The sequence below is a fragment of the Schistocerca serialis genome, chromosome 2, assembly GCF_023864345.2.
Source record: "Schistocerca serialis cubense isolate TAMUIC-IGC-003099 chromosome 2, iqSchSeri2.2, whole genome shotgun sequence".
NCBI lineage: Eukaryota > Metazoa > Arthropoda > Insecta > Orthoptera > Acrididae > Schistocerca > Schistocerca serialis.
The window spans coordinates 491,889,496-491,903,662 of record NC_064639.1 but is presented as its reverse complement, the minus strand read 5'-3'; the positions used below and the strand labels follow the sequence as shown (position 1 = coordinate 491,903,662).

The 14,167-nt window shown below is 44.9% G+C and overlaps 2 protein-coding genes across 2 annotated transcripts in view; both read left to right on the top strand.

Moving 5' to 3' along the window:
• Positions 1–7,618, top strand: part of LOC126456123 (uncharacterized) — a 41,905-nt gene extending 34,287 nt beyond the window's left edge. The window contains exon 2 of the mRNA XM_050091877.1: positions 7,412–7,618. Within this exon, the coding sequence (XP_049947834.1) occupies positions 7,412–7,618 (207 nt within the window). The remainder of the gene's footprint in view (positions 1–7,411) is intronic.
• A 1,552-nt stretch (positions 7,619–9,170) lies between these two features.
• Positions 9,171–14,167, top strand: part of LOC126455615 (uncharacterized) — a 49,690-nt gene continuing 44,693 nt past the window's right edge. Inside the window, exon 1 of the mRNA XM_050091378.1 lies at positions 9,171–9,260. The gene's annotated coding sequence lies outside the window, so the exon portion shown is untranslated. The remainder of the gene's footprint in view (positions 9,261–14,167) is intronic.

Below are 14,167 nucleotides of genomic sequence, written 5' to 3'. Positions count from 1 at the left end.
TCTACGGTGGTAGGTTCGAATCCTGCCTCGGGCATGGATGTGTGTGATGTCCTTAGTTTAGTTAGGTTTAAGTAGTTCTAAGTTCTAGGGGACTGACGACTTCAGATGTTAAGTCCCATAATGCTCAGAGCCATTTGAACCATCTGAACACTCATAGCTGTGAAGAACAGGACGTTGCACGCAAAATGTAAACACAGCCGTTCACTACAACAGCCCCAGAGGCCCGTCCGTAATCACACTGCGCGTACACGTGAATAACAGGAGGTCATCCAAAATATTGGGCTTGTAATAATCACAGGTGCAATGCGGAGTTGCCGTCGGGAATACAGTGTCATAACAGCAGTCGTTAGATTCAAATAGTAATGGATAAATTAAGAAATAAATAAAAACATAATAGAGCGTAACGGAGTATTCACAACCCCACGACGTCTGGACGTAGTGTCATTTTGGTTTCGCCACGTGTTGAAGACACTCTCCACAGCACCCCTCGAACACCCGACAAGTCGTGCAGTTCCCAAAATGCTCGTGCCGAGCCTTCGCACCATCATAGTGTGCCTTCGGTGACACTCAGGTATACCGCGCGCCATACCAATTCCACACGCGGACGACGCGCTCACTGATACTACGCGCACCGTGCGTGTGTCTGACCAGCAGCCGTTCATCGCCAGGTGAAGCTACAATCGCCTGGACGGGTCTATATCGATAGTATGTCGGTGGTCGTAAACGTTCTGGCTGATCAGTGTAAATGTGGTAGGCAGACAGTATTCCTCACTGCCGAGACCCAGCGTGTCACATTCACAGCAGCGACCATACATGGGTTAGATTTCGAACTTCTAGGACTACTTCATCACGAACTTTGGTAACTGTTCACAGTATACACAAAAGTGATCTTTTAGAAAAGCTGAAGTATAAAAACAACCTTCTTGCCCCAAATAAAGCCGAATCCATTCCATCTGTGAAGCAATAAATATTATTATTATACACTACTGACCATTAAAATTGCTACACCAAGAAGAAATGCAGATGAGAAACGGGTATTCATAGGAAAATCATATTATACTAGAACTGACAGGTGATTACATTTCCACGCAATTTGGGTGCATAGATCCTGAGAAATCAGTACCTACAACAACCAGCTCTGGCCGTAATAACGTACTTCATACGCCTGGACACTGAGTCAAACAGAGCTTGGATGGCGTGTACAGGTACAGCTGCCCATGCAAATGGTTCAAATGGCTCTGAGCACTATGGGACTTAATATCTTCGGTCATCAGTCCCCTAGAACTTAGAACTACTTAAACCTAACTAACCTAAGGACATCACACACATCCATGCCCGAGGCAGGATTCGAACCTGCGACCGTAGCAGTCCCGCGGTTCCGGACTGTAGCGCCAGAATCGCACGTCCACAGCGGCCGGCGCTGCCCATGCAGCTTCAACACGATACCCCAGTTAATCAAGAGTAGTGACTGGCGTATTCTGACGAGCGAGTTGCTCGGCCTCCATTGACCAGATGTTTTCAATTGGTGAGAGATCTGGAGAATGTGCTGGCCAGGGCATCAGTCGAACATTTTCTGTATCCAGAAAGGCCCATATAGAACCTGCAACAGGCGGTCGTGCATTATCCTGCTGAAATGTGGGGCTTCGCAGGGATCGAATGAAGGGTAGAGCCAAGGGTCGTAACACATCTGAAATGTATCGTCCACTGTTCAAAGTGCCGTCAATGTGAAAAATGCGAACAAGATGTGAACGATACGTGTAACCAATGGCACCCCATACCATCACGCCGGGTGGTACGCCAGTATGGCGATGACGAATACACGCTTCCAATGTGCGTTCACCGCGATACCGCAAAACACGATTGTGACCATCATGATGCTGTAAACAGAACCTGGATTCATCCGAAAAAATGACGTTTTGCCATTCGTGCACCCAGGTTCGTCATTGACTACACCATCGCAAGCGCTCCTGTCTGTGATGCAGCGTCAAGGGTAACCGCAGCCATGGTCTCCGAGCTGATAGTCCATTTTGCTGGAAACGTCGTTGAATTGTTCGTGCAGATGGTTGTTGTCTTGTAAACGTCCCCATCTGGTGACTCATTGATCGAGACGTGGCAGCACGATCCGTTACAGCCATGCGGATAAGATGCCTGTCATCTCGACTGCCAGTGATACGAGGCCGTTGGGATCCAGCACGGCGTTCCGTATTACCCTCCTGAACCCACCGATTCCATATTCCGCTAACAGCCATTGGCTCTCGACCAACGTGAGCAGCAATGTCGCGATGCGATAAACCGTAATCGCGATAGGCTACAATCCGACATTTATCAAAGTCGGATACGTTATGGTACCCATTTCTCCTCCTTACACGTGGCATCACAACAACATTTCACCCGGCAACGCCGGTCAACTGCTGTTTGTGTATGAGAAATCGGTTGGAAACTTTCCTCATGTCAGCACGTTGTAGGTGTCGCCACCGGCGCCAAACTTGTGTGAATTCTCTACAAGCTAATCATTTGCGTATCACAGCATCTTCTTCCTGACGGTTAAATTTCGCGTCTGTAGCACGTCATCTTCGTGGTGTAGCAATTTTAATGGGCAGTAGTGTATATCATATAACGAAAAACCTGTTATTTTTAATCTAATGAAACTGTCTTTTAACACAACTATGTTAAGCTTTCCTTTACGTTGTACTAATCGAATTGTACAATTGTTTCATGTGATCCAACGACACGATGCTGTGTAAGGAAAACATGGGAAACAGACACTCTGGGTGACCTATCACGCCTGCTGTTTAGTAGCAAATTTCGTGCGCTAAGTCCGACCATTCATCTGAGTCCGATATCATCTGAAAATACCAAGTCAACAAAATCCTTGGTCAGTGAGATCTGAGCCTCCTGCAACAACCTTCAACCTATAACCACAGCATAACCAGCATGAAGTGTTTCGCCTCAAATCTGTAAAGTATGAACTAAATTCATACTACATAATCTTTGTAATCGGCGGCGAAATGATACGACATGCTACAGAACTGTTAAAATTAGTGAACTTCACTCAAACCATACTTGTTTCAAAAACTATAATCCTACAACCACTACCTGTTCAACCTATCAAGAGTGTATTAAATTCTCTTCGTTTGAGCAAGTGCCAAGTTCATGATGTGTTACCAAAAGAAAGCCAAAACTGCACGTAATACAAGCAATTATTCAACAAAAAACTATTGTACTACCTGGATCAATTGTTTTAGATCTTTTCAAATTAATGCAGGAAATATAAAAGTAGTGCAACTTCCTACCGAATGAAATGTGGCATAGCACTACTATTACAACTTATATGTACCACATTACTTGAAAGCAAATCCCCATGAGATTACTCTTGAGTGGCTGCTTCCATATTGATGCCAATGATGTCAACACCCATTCAAGAAGACGTTACACACAAATATTCAAAAATGGTTCAAATGGCTCTGAGCACTATGGGACTTAACTTCTATGGTCATCAGGCCCCTAGAACTACTTAAACCTAACTAACCTAAGGACATCACACACATCCATGCCCGAGGCAAGATCGAACCTGCGACCGTAGCAGTCCCGCGGTTCCGGACTGCGCGCCTAGAACCACTAGACCACCGCGGCCGGCACACACAAATATTGTCATACGCTTGTGCAGCGGTCGCTGATGAGCATTACGACATCCCTTTGTAAATATGTGAGACATTCGCCTCGTATGTTTTGTCATCATTTGTTCTTTGTAAGCCTTCTTGCTAGCTTGCTTAGGATGCAAGCGGCAATGAATTAGCTTTTAAGAAGCTGAATAATAATAGATAAATCTATACCTTTGTCTATGCTTCATTTTAAGAGTATGGTTGCTAACTCTTGTTACTAACGACAACAATATTTCTATGTTTCAATGTGACTGAAGTTGGAAATTTATGAAATGCTCATTTACGCGCTATTAAGTGCAAATTTGCACAAACCAGAAGCGTCGAACCTTTGGAATCTAAATTTATGTCACCTAGTCTGACCTATACTATTCCACGTAACGCAAAATTATTTGTTGCATCATGTTTAATACACACACGGTCCATAGTCACCAGACTTATCTGCCTGCCAACGATCTTTTGGAATCTGATTACCAGCACATCAGGTAATGAAACGACAAAATAGATATTTCGCTGTAGAAATTGTCAAGTATCTACATAACTTAATTTCACTTAGATTTATGTATCTGATTTCTACAGTGGTCACTATGACTCTTCCCAACCTCCAAATAATTAAGATTTTGGATAATTATACAACACCTAACTTTTTCGGATTCTGCTCTTTCCTCTTTTTGTTCAGATGAAGTTGATGATAAGAATGTGCTGATGCTGATGTCAGAGAAATTGCTGCTCTTACCGACACTGATCTTCTACTCATATTTGGTTTGTTTCTTGAAATAATCCCCTGTAGCAGCATCACCGTTTAGGATAGGGAAAGTTTGATTTGTGCGATATTCTGAGCAAAAGTTACAGCCAGGTGTGGGCCCAATTGCAGTGAGTTACGCATACCAGGAGTTGCGAAGGCAAATAGACGCCACAGGGGCGTAGAATGCTAGAGAAGGCACACACAGCAGTTTGCATGGCGCAGACAGAAGGGGCCCACTGGCCAGGCTAGCGAGTTATGTGTATGTAACATGAAATGGCGCACTTGGCAAAACAGAGGCACACAGCTGAGTATAAATAGGTGCTCTTTTCTAATGAGATTCATTCAAGTGTGGCAGCTACCCTGGACGTCGGGGTGTGTCACACCACTGGGCTACATGCAGCAACAGATGGGGCGTCAGCATTCCAGTTCAAGGCGGATCGTTGGTTTGATCCCCTAAGGCCAACACGGGGTCCGTAGTCAGCCAGCCAGCAAGCAGCAGGCCACTCCACGGCTCACTACCGCGGGCAGGCACCGTAGCTTCCAACACATGCCGGAGGCATCCCGACGCGAGGGCAGCAGTTTCAGGCGCCGGATTGCGAGTACTCTTTGTTGCTGTGATCTAAGCCACACTGGTGAAAGAACACGGCGCGGACTATCTTGCAGCTGTCAGCGGGTGGCTCGGCGGCTCCTTGGAGTAGAGTGGAGGCAACGAGGGAGGGGACAGCTGTGTCAGCAGTGACGCAGACCGCTGAGCCAACTCCCGGCATCCTGACAACGATGCAACTCCGCTGGTGTACAAGGCTGGCTCGACACAGCATTGCATTACACAGGCTGCTGGGTTGCTTCCTCAGCATTGCGGTGCCCTTTGACACAGAGCAAGAGGAACGAGGGCACTGTAGCTAAAAAACAATAAATCATTTGGAAAGTTCTCGCTGAGTTTTAATACAGCACCTCCTGGCACCCATCCACTATGTTTGGTGTCTTCCCACTACATTTGGTCATCCTGATACATTCGGTGGCAGAAGTCGCCATTACACCCCCAAGGGAGATGCTTTCGATCTGATTGAGCTGACTCTGCTGTCTATTCTTTGTGGTTAGTGGGTCTGTCTTGCCCACCACCACTTGTGTTCATGGAATCATACCCCCCCCCCCCCCCACACACACACACACACACACACATATATATATATATATATATATATATATATATATATATATATATATATATATATACATACATATATATACACTCCTGGAAATGGAAAAAAGAACACATTGACACCGGTGTGTCAGACCCACCATACTTGCTCTGGACACTGCGAGAGGGCTGTACAAGCAATGATCACACGCATGGCACAGCGGACACACCAGCAACCGCGGTGTTGGCCGTCGAATGGCGCTAGCCGCGCAGCATTTGTGCACCGCCGCCGTCAGTGTCAGCCAGTTTGCCGTGGCATACGGAGCTCCATCGCAGTCTTTAACACTGGTAGTATGCCGCGACAGCGTGGACGTGAACCGTATGTGCAGTTGACGGACTTTGAGCGAGGGCGTATAGTGGGCATGCGGGAGGCCGGGTGGACGTACCGCCGAATTGCTCAATACGTGGGGCGTGAGGTCTCCACAGTACATCGATGTTGTCGCCAGTGGTCGCCAGTGGTCGACCTGGGACCGGACCGCAGCGACGCACGGATGCACGCCAAGACCGTAGGATCCTACGCAGTGCCGTAGGGGACCACACCGCCACTTCCCAGCAAATTAGGGACACTGTTGCTCGTGGGGTATCGGCGAGGACCATTCGCAACCGTCTCCATGAAGCTGGGCTACGGTCCCGCACACCGTTAGGCCGTCTTCCGCTCACGCCCCAACATCGTGCAGCCCGCCTCCAGTGGTGTCGCGACAGGCGTGAATGGAGGGACGAATGGAGATGTGTCGTCTTCAGCGATGAGAGTCGCTTCTGCCTTGGTGCCAATGATGGTCGTATGCGTGTTGGGCGCCGTGCAGGTGAGCGCCACAATCAGGACTGCATACGACCGAGGCACATAGGGCCAACACTCGGCATCATGGTGTGGGGAGCGATCTCCTACACTGGCCGTACACCACTGGTGATCGTCGAGGGGACACTGAATAGTGCACAGTACATCCAAACCGTCATCAAACCCATCGTTCTACCTTTCCTAGACCGGCAAGGGAACTTGCTATTCCAACAGGACAATGCACGTCCGCATGTATCCCGTGCCACCCAACGTGCTCTAGAAGGTGTAAGTCAACTACCCTGGCCAGCAAGATCTCCGGATCTCTCCCCCATTGAGCATGTTTGGGACTGGATGAAGCGTCGTCTCACGCGGTCTGCACGTCCAGCACGAACGCTGGTCCAACTGAGGCGCCAGGTGGAAATGGCATGGCAAGCCGTTCCACAGGACTACATCCAGCATCTCTACGATCGTCTCCGTGGGAGAATAGCAGCCTGCATTGCTGCGAAAGGTGGATATACACTGTACTAGTGCCGACATTGTGCATGCTCTGTTGCCTGTGTCTATGTGCCTGTGGTTCTGTCAGTGTGATCATGTGATGTATCTGACCCCAGGAATGTGTCAATAAAGTTTCCCCTTCGTGGGACTATGAATTCACGGTGTTCTTATTTCAATTTCCAGGAGTGTATATATTATGAAGACAGCTTTTTGTGACCTGATATATTCGGACTCTGTTGTACCACACAATGGTGCACACTGTTGCTTGCATGCTATGATTATATACCGTGTTGCACGCTATCCACTGCGTTAATCCTTTTCTTAGCTTGTCCACCTAACTAATACCCCATGTGGTTGACTGTTGTTTTATTTACTGCGTTGCTGTAAGTGTGATTGAATCGCCCAAAGTAATCACTGATCGTTAGTTTTGTCCATTCCCAGTCACACCCTGCATACCTCAGTAAACCAATTATGAGATCAATTATTTTACTACAAATTTGACACTTGTTTGCTTAATGAATGCACTAAATTCCCACCAGATCCCCGGCTCTGAGAGAATAAATGTGAATTACAAAATAAATGGAAACCCTGATGGTCATGCAAATGATTTCAGGTCACCCAAGCCATTGCTAGTCCTAGGCAAATCATACCCCCCGGCAGCACTCCCCCAGCCCCCACCACCCCAGACGCTGAGGCGTCCTTACACTTTGAATGTGGAGACTGATACTGGCCAAAGTTCTGACTGAAAATAGGAATGGCTATGTGTAGGAAAGCCTAAAGCCGTTTACGACGTGTTCCCTGATTACTCTCCTCCATTGCATTATTTGTTGTGCTATTAATTTTGGTCCCACCACATACTGTGCTGATAGATGTTATGATGTCAACTTCAGTAATTTGATTACTGGGAGCGGTCAGTGTAATGTTAAGCCGAGCTATTAATCAGAGAACGTTAAGTGTTCACCCTCACATATGAGCTTACAACCTCCCAAAGGCTGTTTCCTACAAAAGCGAAGTAAAATAGTTGTATCACCCGCACACTACGACTATTTTGTGGCTATCTGCATAGGACCTTTGTCGGGTACTGCGGCTTTTGTGAAGCAGGCAGATATAGATGATGTAATAATGATGTAATGCTGTTTTCTGCAGGATCACCGTTTCACAACATGAATTCATTTGCCGCCACTCTGCCTGAACGCGTTATGTAAACTTCATCCCCTCAGTGATTCCCTATCACTCCCCCCCTCCCTCGCTGCGCAGACCCGCCTAGCAACGTGATGATCTCTACTATAAAAGCAAGTTGACACAAATCTGGTTGTGATTTTCACAGGAGCAAATAATAGAATAAGATCTTATTCTGTTATTTGCTCCTGTGAACCTGAACGCGCTATGCATACCTTGGAGTCACTCATGTCCATCTAGAAAGTATTTACTGAGGTTAACGAAGGCGATGTTGGGCTTATGTACTCGACGGCGCCCCTTAACTACACTGTCTAAAGGATAGTCCTAAGAAATACCAAAGTAGGATCAGCCTGAAGATGCCTAAATAAGGTGAAACGCGTAGCTGATAAATAAAAAAACTAAAATTGCAACCAAGACTGTTTTTTTGCTAATAATACTGAACACTGGTTTGCTGATTCATGCCACAGATGGACTGGAAGAATTTCAACATCTGAAAGTTATTAAAATGCATCCAAATGGTCGCTTCGTTTCATACGATTTTCAGGAAAACTGCTGCTGATATGCAACATGTTACGTTTCATTTCAGAATCTAATGAGTAGGCGATTATGTATTACACGTTTAGTTGTTATACAGTGCTAACGTACTAGAATGACAAATATTATAACAGGTTTTGATGACTATGTTGTTTGAGAATCGTCTTTCTGAGAAAAAATTGTACCTGTGGTCTTCAGAAAACTGCGGCAGCTGTTCTCGCCCTCCGAACGCTTCGCCAATACTAGCTGTGGAGTAACGATGCAACGTCGTCAAGACTTTTACTAACATTTATCTCATGTACAAGGTTGTTCAAAATCGGTGACAATATTTATCCTTCGCAGATATTTGAACACATTGGACAATATAGCGTAGCCAAAGGAAACTGACTGTTTTCTGCAGCATCACCGTTTCACAACATGAATTCATTTTCCGCCACTCTGCCTCAACGCGTTACGTAAACCTCATCCCCTCCTTGATTCCCTATCGCTCCCCCCCCCCCCCTCCCGCGCTGCGCACATCCGCTAGCATCGTGATGACCTCCACTATAAAAGCAGCAGCTCGTTTATCGGGGCATCAGAATAATACTGGCCTGCTCTAGCGCAAGAGACCTCCTGCAAAACGCGAAAAATCTGAAACTCCAATTTGCTGCTGACATTTCTTGCTTACATCTAAAGGTTAGTAGTATATGATGAAACACTTCTTAATTATATATTTACTACAACAAAATACAACGTTTTCTCAGTGCGTTTTATCTCTTCCTGCACTGATGTGTGAATAGCACGATCGGAAAAACTCCCCTATATGACTCGCGAAGGAATATTTTGAAATAATGCTTAGTATTTTGGCCACAGGTTTATCCTTGACAGTTTCGGCGAAAACGCGATAGGGGAAATAATTTTTGTGTCACTAACAATGCGATCATGGCCAGACGCTTTGTGAGAGATTGTGTGGTGGGTAATCGCTTAATAAGCATCTATATTATATCCTACATGTCGCTTTAGATTCGTTTTACCTTATAAATAATCTGTAACTTACATTAGACACATGATCACCGAATTTGGAAGGTTTTAAGCATATTTAACTAAGATAACAGCCGGTCGGTGTGGCAGAGCGGTTCTAGGCGCTTCAGTCTGGAACCGCGCGACCGCAACTGTCGCAGGTTTTGATGACCATGTTGTTTGAGAATCGTCTTTCTGAGAAAAAATTGTACCTGTGGTCTTCAGAAAACTGCGGCAGCTGTTCTCGCCCTCCGAACGCTTCGCCACCACTAGCTGTGGAATAACGTCGCAACGTCGTCAAGACTTTTACTAACATTTATCTCATGTACAACGGTCGCAGGTTCGAATCCTGCCTCGGGCATGGATTTGTGTGATGTCCTTAGGTTAGTTAGGTTTAAGTAGTTCTAAGTTCTAGGGGCTGATAACCTCAGATGTTAAGTTTCATAGTGCTCAGAGCCATTTGAACCAATTGAACTAAGATAACATATTCCAATGTATGAGAAATAGCTCGTCTAAAAGAAAGCGTTTTAGATGCTTTATCAGTCAATGATTTACTCAGAGAGATGCAGGATTTAATTATTGAGCACTGTTCAGATGATACAGCAGCATCTTTTCTGTCAAATTTATTCTCTAAAATAGGTCTATAATCGAAACACTACCTGTATAAAGGAAATACTGTAAGTGTTTACTTTTGCAGGAAACATTAGTAAAATGAAGTACTCTGTAATCATTATAATGTTTCACAAAGTGGCGACTGTGAAGTTAGATGGAGAGGCATTTGACAACAGAACTTAACTGCTTGCTCGATTGCACATGACATCCAAATTTAAGTGAGGGTATAATGTTTGGCATGGTCATTAGCGAGGGCAGTATCCAGATTTCAATCGTTATTCCAGACAGTGCTGGTAGTTCTCAAGGGCGCACCATGAATGATTTTAGCGATCTGAAAATACATTCATATGTCCGCATAAATGAGACTGTGATATCCATATTACGAGATAATTTGTCAAAGTTAAATTTGGTTACGTCACCCTGGGAAAGATGACTCCAAAGGTGAATAGCAGTAATGGCCAGTAACTTTGGTCAGGGAGCTTTCCACCATCTAAAATTTGAAAATATATTTCGTTTTAAAATCCAGTTTTATACATTTAAAATAACACAGGGCGTTTCAAAGAAAGTCATGTATTCCAACATCAGGTGGTAGGTTACTGCAGTGACATTCCCGGAAGCCAGTTCCCGTTGAGAGATAGGTCGTCTTGTGACTAATATTAAGTAATATTCGATGGTGCAGGCTGTCTTACTGTTGCAGTTGATTTCACATGTTTGAATAGTTGTGATTTTCAGGACATTGTTAGAGGCGCTGATGTGAGTCAAAACAGTGCAGCAATCTGCTGCATCAGTCAATTGATGTTACACTGCAGATGCGTTACGTTAGCTGAATGACTTTGTTCTGTGCAGTTCGCACATACCGTACTGTAAACAGTTCAGTGGAGCACATTTGTTTTGTAAATAAAAACGTTTTTTCTTGGTGTACTGTAATTTATTTCTCCCAGACGCGTTGCGCCTTTTTTTACTCTAAGACATCTTTATGGGATCGAGAGCGATACAGTTTTGTAGTGATGTTGTTATTTTTACATTATCAAACAGTTCCCGTCGCGTTTTTATGTAAATAAGTAATTATTTAAGTTTGTTGGCATTGCGTTTCCTTCCATGTAGTCTGGAGATGGCACTGTGTAGGTGCGTGTCTATGTGTGTGTGAGTGCTGGTTGGCTGGCGGGGGGGGATAGGGTTGGTGATTTGAGTTGTAGAATGTTGAATATGAATGTAATAGCTGTTAGAGAGTGTGGTTGAAAGCTTTGGCGGTCAGCTTATTTGAGTTTTGGTTTAAATGTTGTTTGGAGGGGTTTACGGACAATTGAGTGAAAAGGTGTTGGGTAGTATTATTATTAATATTATGATAACAATCCTTTTTTGGAGTGTTATTCTATTGTTTTATCTGCTTGTGTATACAATGAATTATTTTTCATCTGTGCTTGATCGTTCAGCAAAAAACTGAAGAAGCCTTAGAGTAGAAAAAAGGTGAAATAAATTGAGTGCAGTAACAAAAGGCAGTTCTTTTTACAAAATAAATAATTCTGGGCTTGCTGCAGAGGATGGCTACGCCAACAAACTTGTTAGTTCAGTGGAGGCCTTTTATTTCACGAAATAAATGGAATAAGGGGTATTCTGATATAGGTTAGCTGATGGCCCTAATCGCGAGGTCCGTGAACTGTATGCCAGATGACTCCTAGAACGCGCCAGGCTATTGGCAGAAATGTACAGCAGGTTATTCCAGAGACTTGCACACAGTGGGTCATTCGCACCATGGACAATGGGCCATGCTAAGCCCCCCAGATTACGGACGCCAGTGACGAAGGAGCAGGTATTTCGGTATGTAGGAGGTAATCCTCCTCGAGCAAGTGTGCGAAGAACGGTAGCTGCTGTACTGACAGCCACACCACTGCATAGTCTGGTCTGCACGAGCATGTGCTTTATCCCTGTCGTATGCGCTGCGTCCAATATCTCCGGCCACCTGATCACAGTTTTGGCAGTGCCTTCTACAGCCGATTGCTGAAGATCCACAGTTTAAAGCCTGCATTTTATTTACAGATAAGGACAGTTTCACAAGATATGCTATAGTAATTATACACGTTTAGGCAGATACAAAGCCTAGAGCAATCGTAGAGATGAGGTATCACGTTCGATTCAGTATCAATGTACGGGTAGGAATTCTCGGTGACAGGCTGATAGGGCCATACAATTTACCAAATGCACTGAGGTGACAAAGACAAGGGTCAGCGATTTGCACATATAGCCGGCCGGAGTGGCCGAGTGGTTCTAGTGTAACCTCCCCCTCACTTATCGACCTTAATGACAGTGAAAAATCAAACCGCGTGTACCTAATGTCAGTCAAGGTAACTAAAATACGGTAACAAAACTCGCACTCTTAATTTGTGCTTGTGCAATCTAAATATTGTAGCCAGCTGAACTTTGAAATTAAAGCAGTGAAATCTAATGATGCTGGCGTTTGAATTTCAACGACCCTCGGGCTCATTTCGGAAAAGGAAGGGACCCTGCTTGGCAATGCAATTGGGACAATGAGCAACAAAGGTTCATGCTAAGTTGCTGTAATTTTGCGAGGCAAACGGAACAATTTGAAAAGCTGAGGTCTGCCATACAGTTCTGAAACTTTACGTGCGTTTAGTCTTCCTTGTTGGTTGATTGAAGGTTTGAAGCCGTCGATCGAGGAGGTGGCGACAGTCACTCATTGTCGGCCGTCGCTGTTGCAGAAGCTGGATGTTGGCGCGCCTTCTTCTCGACACGGTCACCAGGCGAAACGGGCTCTTGATGTGCGCCAGCTAATGCTTCCCGTCCGCGACACCATGTCAGAAACTATCATCGCGAGTCGAGCGCAATTACATGCTGCCAAACCCCGAAAGCGCGGCAACTCGCGGGAGCGTCACACAACACACCTGCTCCACTCGCTACTCCAGCCAGACTCTCTCTGCCCGCGCTCCTCGCGGCAGGGTTAACACTACCAAAGATCCTACACACTTTGATTCTTCACACGACCCATCGATGTAATCGTTCGATAGCAGATTTCCCTAGGCAAGACCCAGCGTAAAAATACAAATAATATTTACGAAAGAAACCAATTATACATCGACATGAGTGCATAAATATATATATACAAACAGTAAAACAATTACAATATATAAAGAGACAGAAATGTCATATCTTGAGGTAACAAAACAAGGAAAAAAATAATAGTACAATAGATGGAAATAGGAGGATATGCATTTCCAGCGTTACATTAGGAGCTGCAGTCTGGAACTGCGCGACCGCTACGGTCGCAGGTTCGAATCCTGCCTCGGGCATGGATGTGTGTGATGTCTTAAGTTAGTTAGGTTTAACTAGTTCTAAGTTCTACGGGACTGATGACATCAGAAGTCAAGTCCCATAGTGCTCAGAGCCATTTGAACCATTTGAACAGGACTAAGACTAACTCAGCGCAAGAAAGCTGGTATTGACGAATACACAGTTCAAGAATCACAAGAGGACGAGGTATACTTGGAAAAGACTGGGAGATACGGGAGGATTTCAGTTAGAATACATCTTGGTCACCTAGAGATTCTGAAGTCAGATACTGGATTGTAAGGTGTACCAGATATAGACTCAGTGATGAAGAGTAGGCTGAAGTTTAAGAAAGTAGGCAGGAAAAATCTGTGCCCAAAGAAGCGGGATATGAAACTAGTGAGGAGTGAGGATATACGCTTGAATTTCTCTAGATACTGCAATAGGGAATAGCTCAGTAGGCAGTTCAGTTGAAGAGGAATGGATATCTCTATACAGCGCAATCACAGGAGCGTAAAAGAAGGTACAAAGAAGGTAACTGAGAAGAAACCATGGGTAAAACAAGGAACACTGCAGCTGATCGATGAAAAAAGGAAGTACAAAAACGAGCAGAGAAATTCAGATATACAGAATACAAGTCACTTAGGAATGATATAAATAGGAGGTGTGGGAAAGCTAAGGCAAAATGG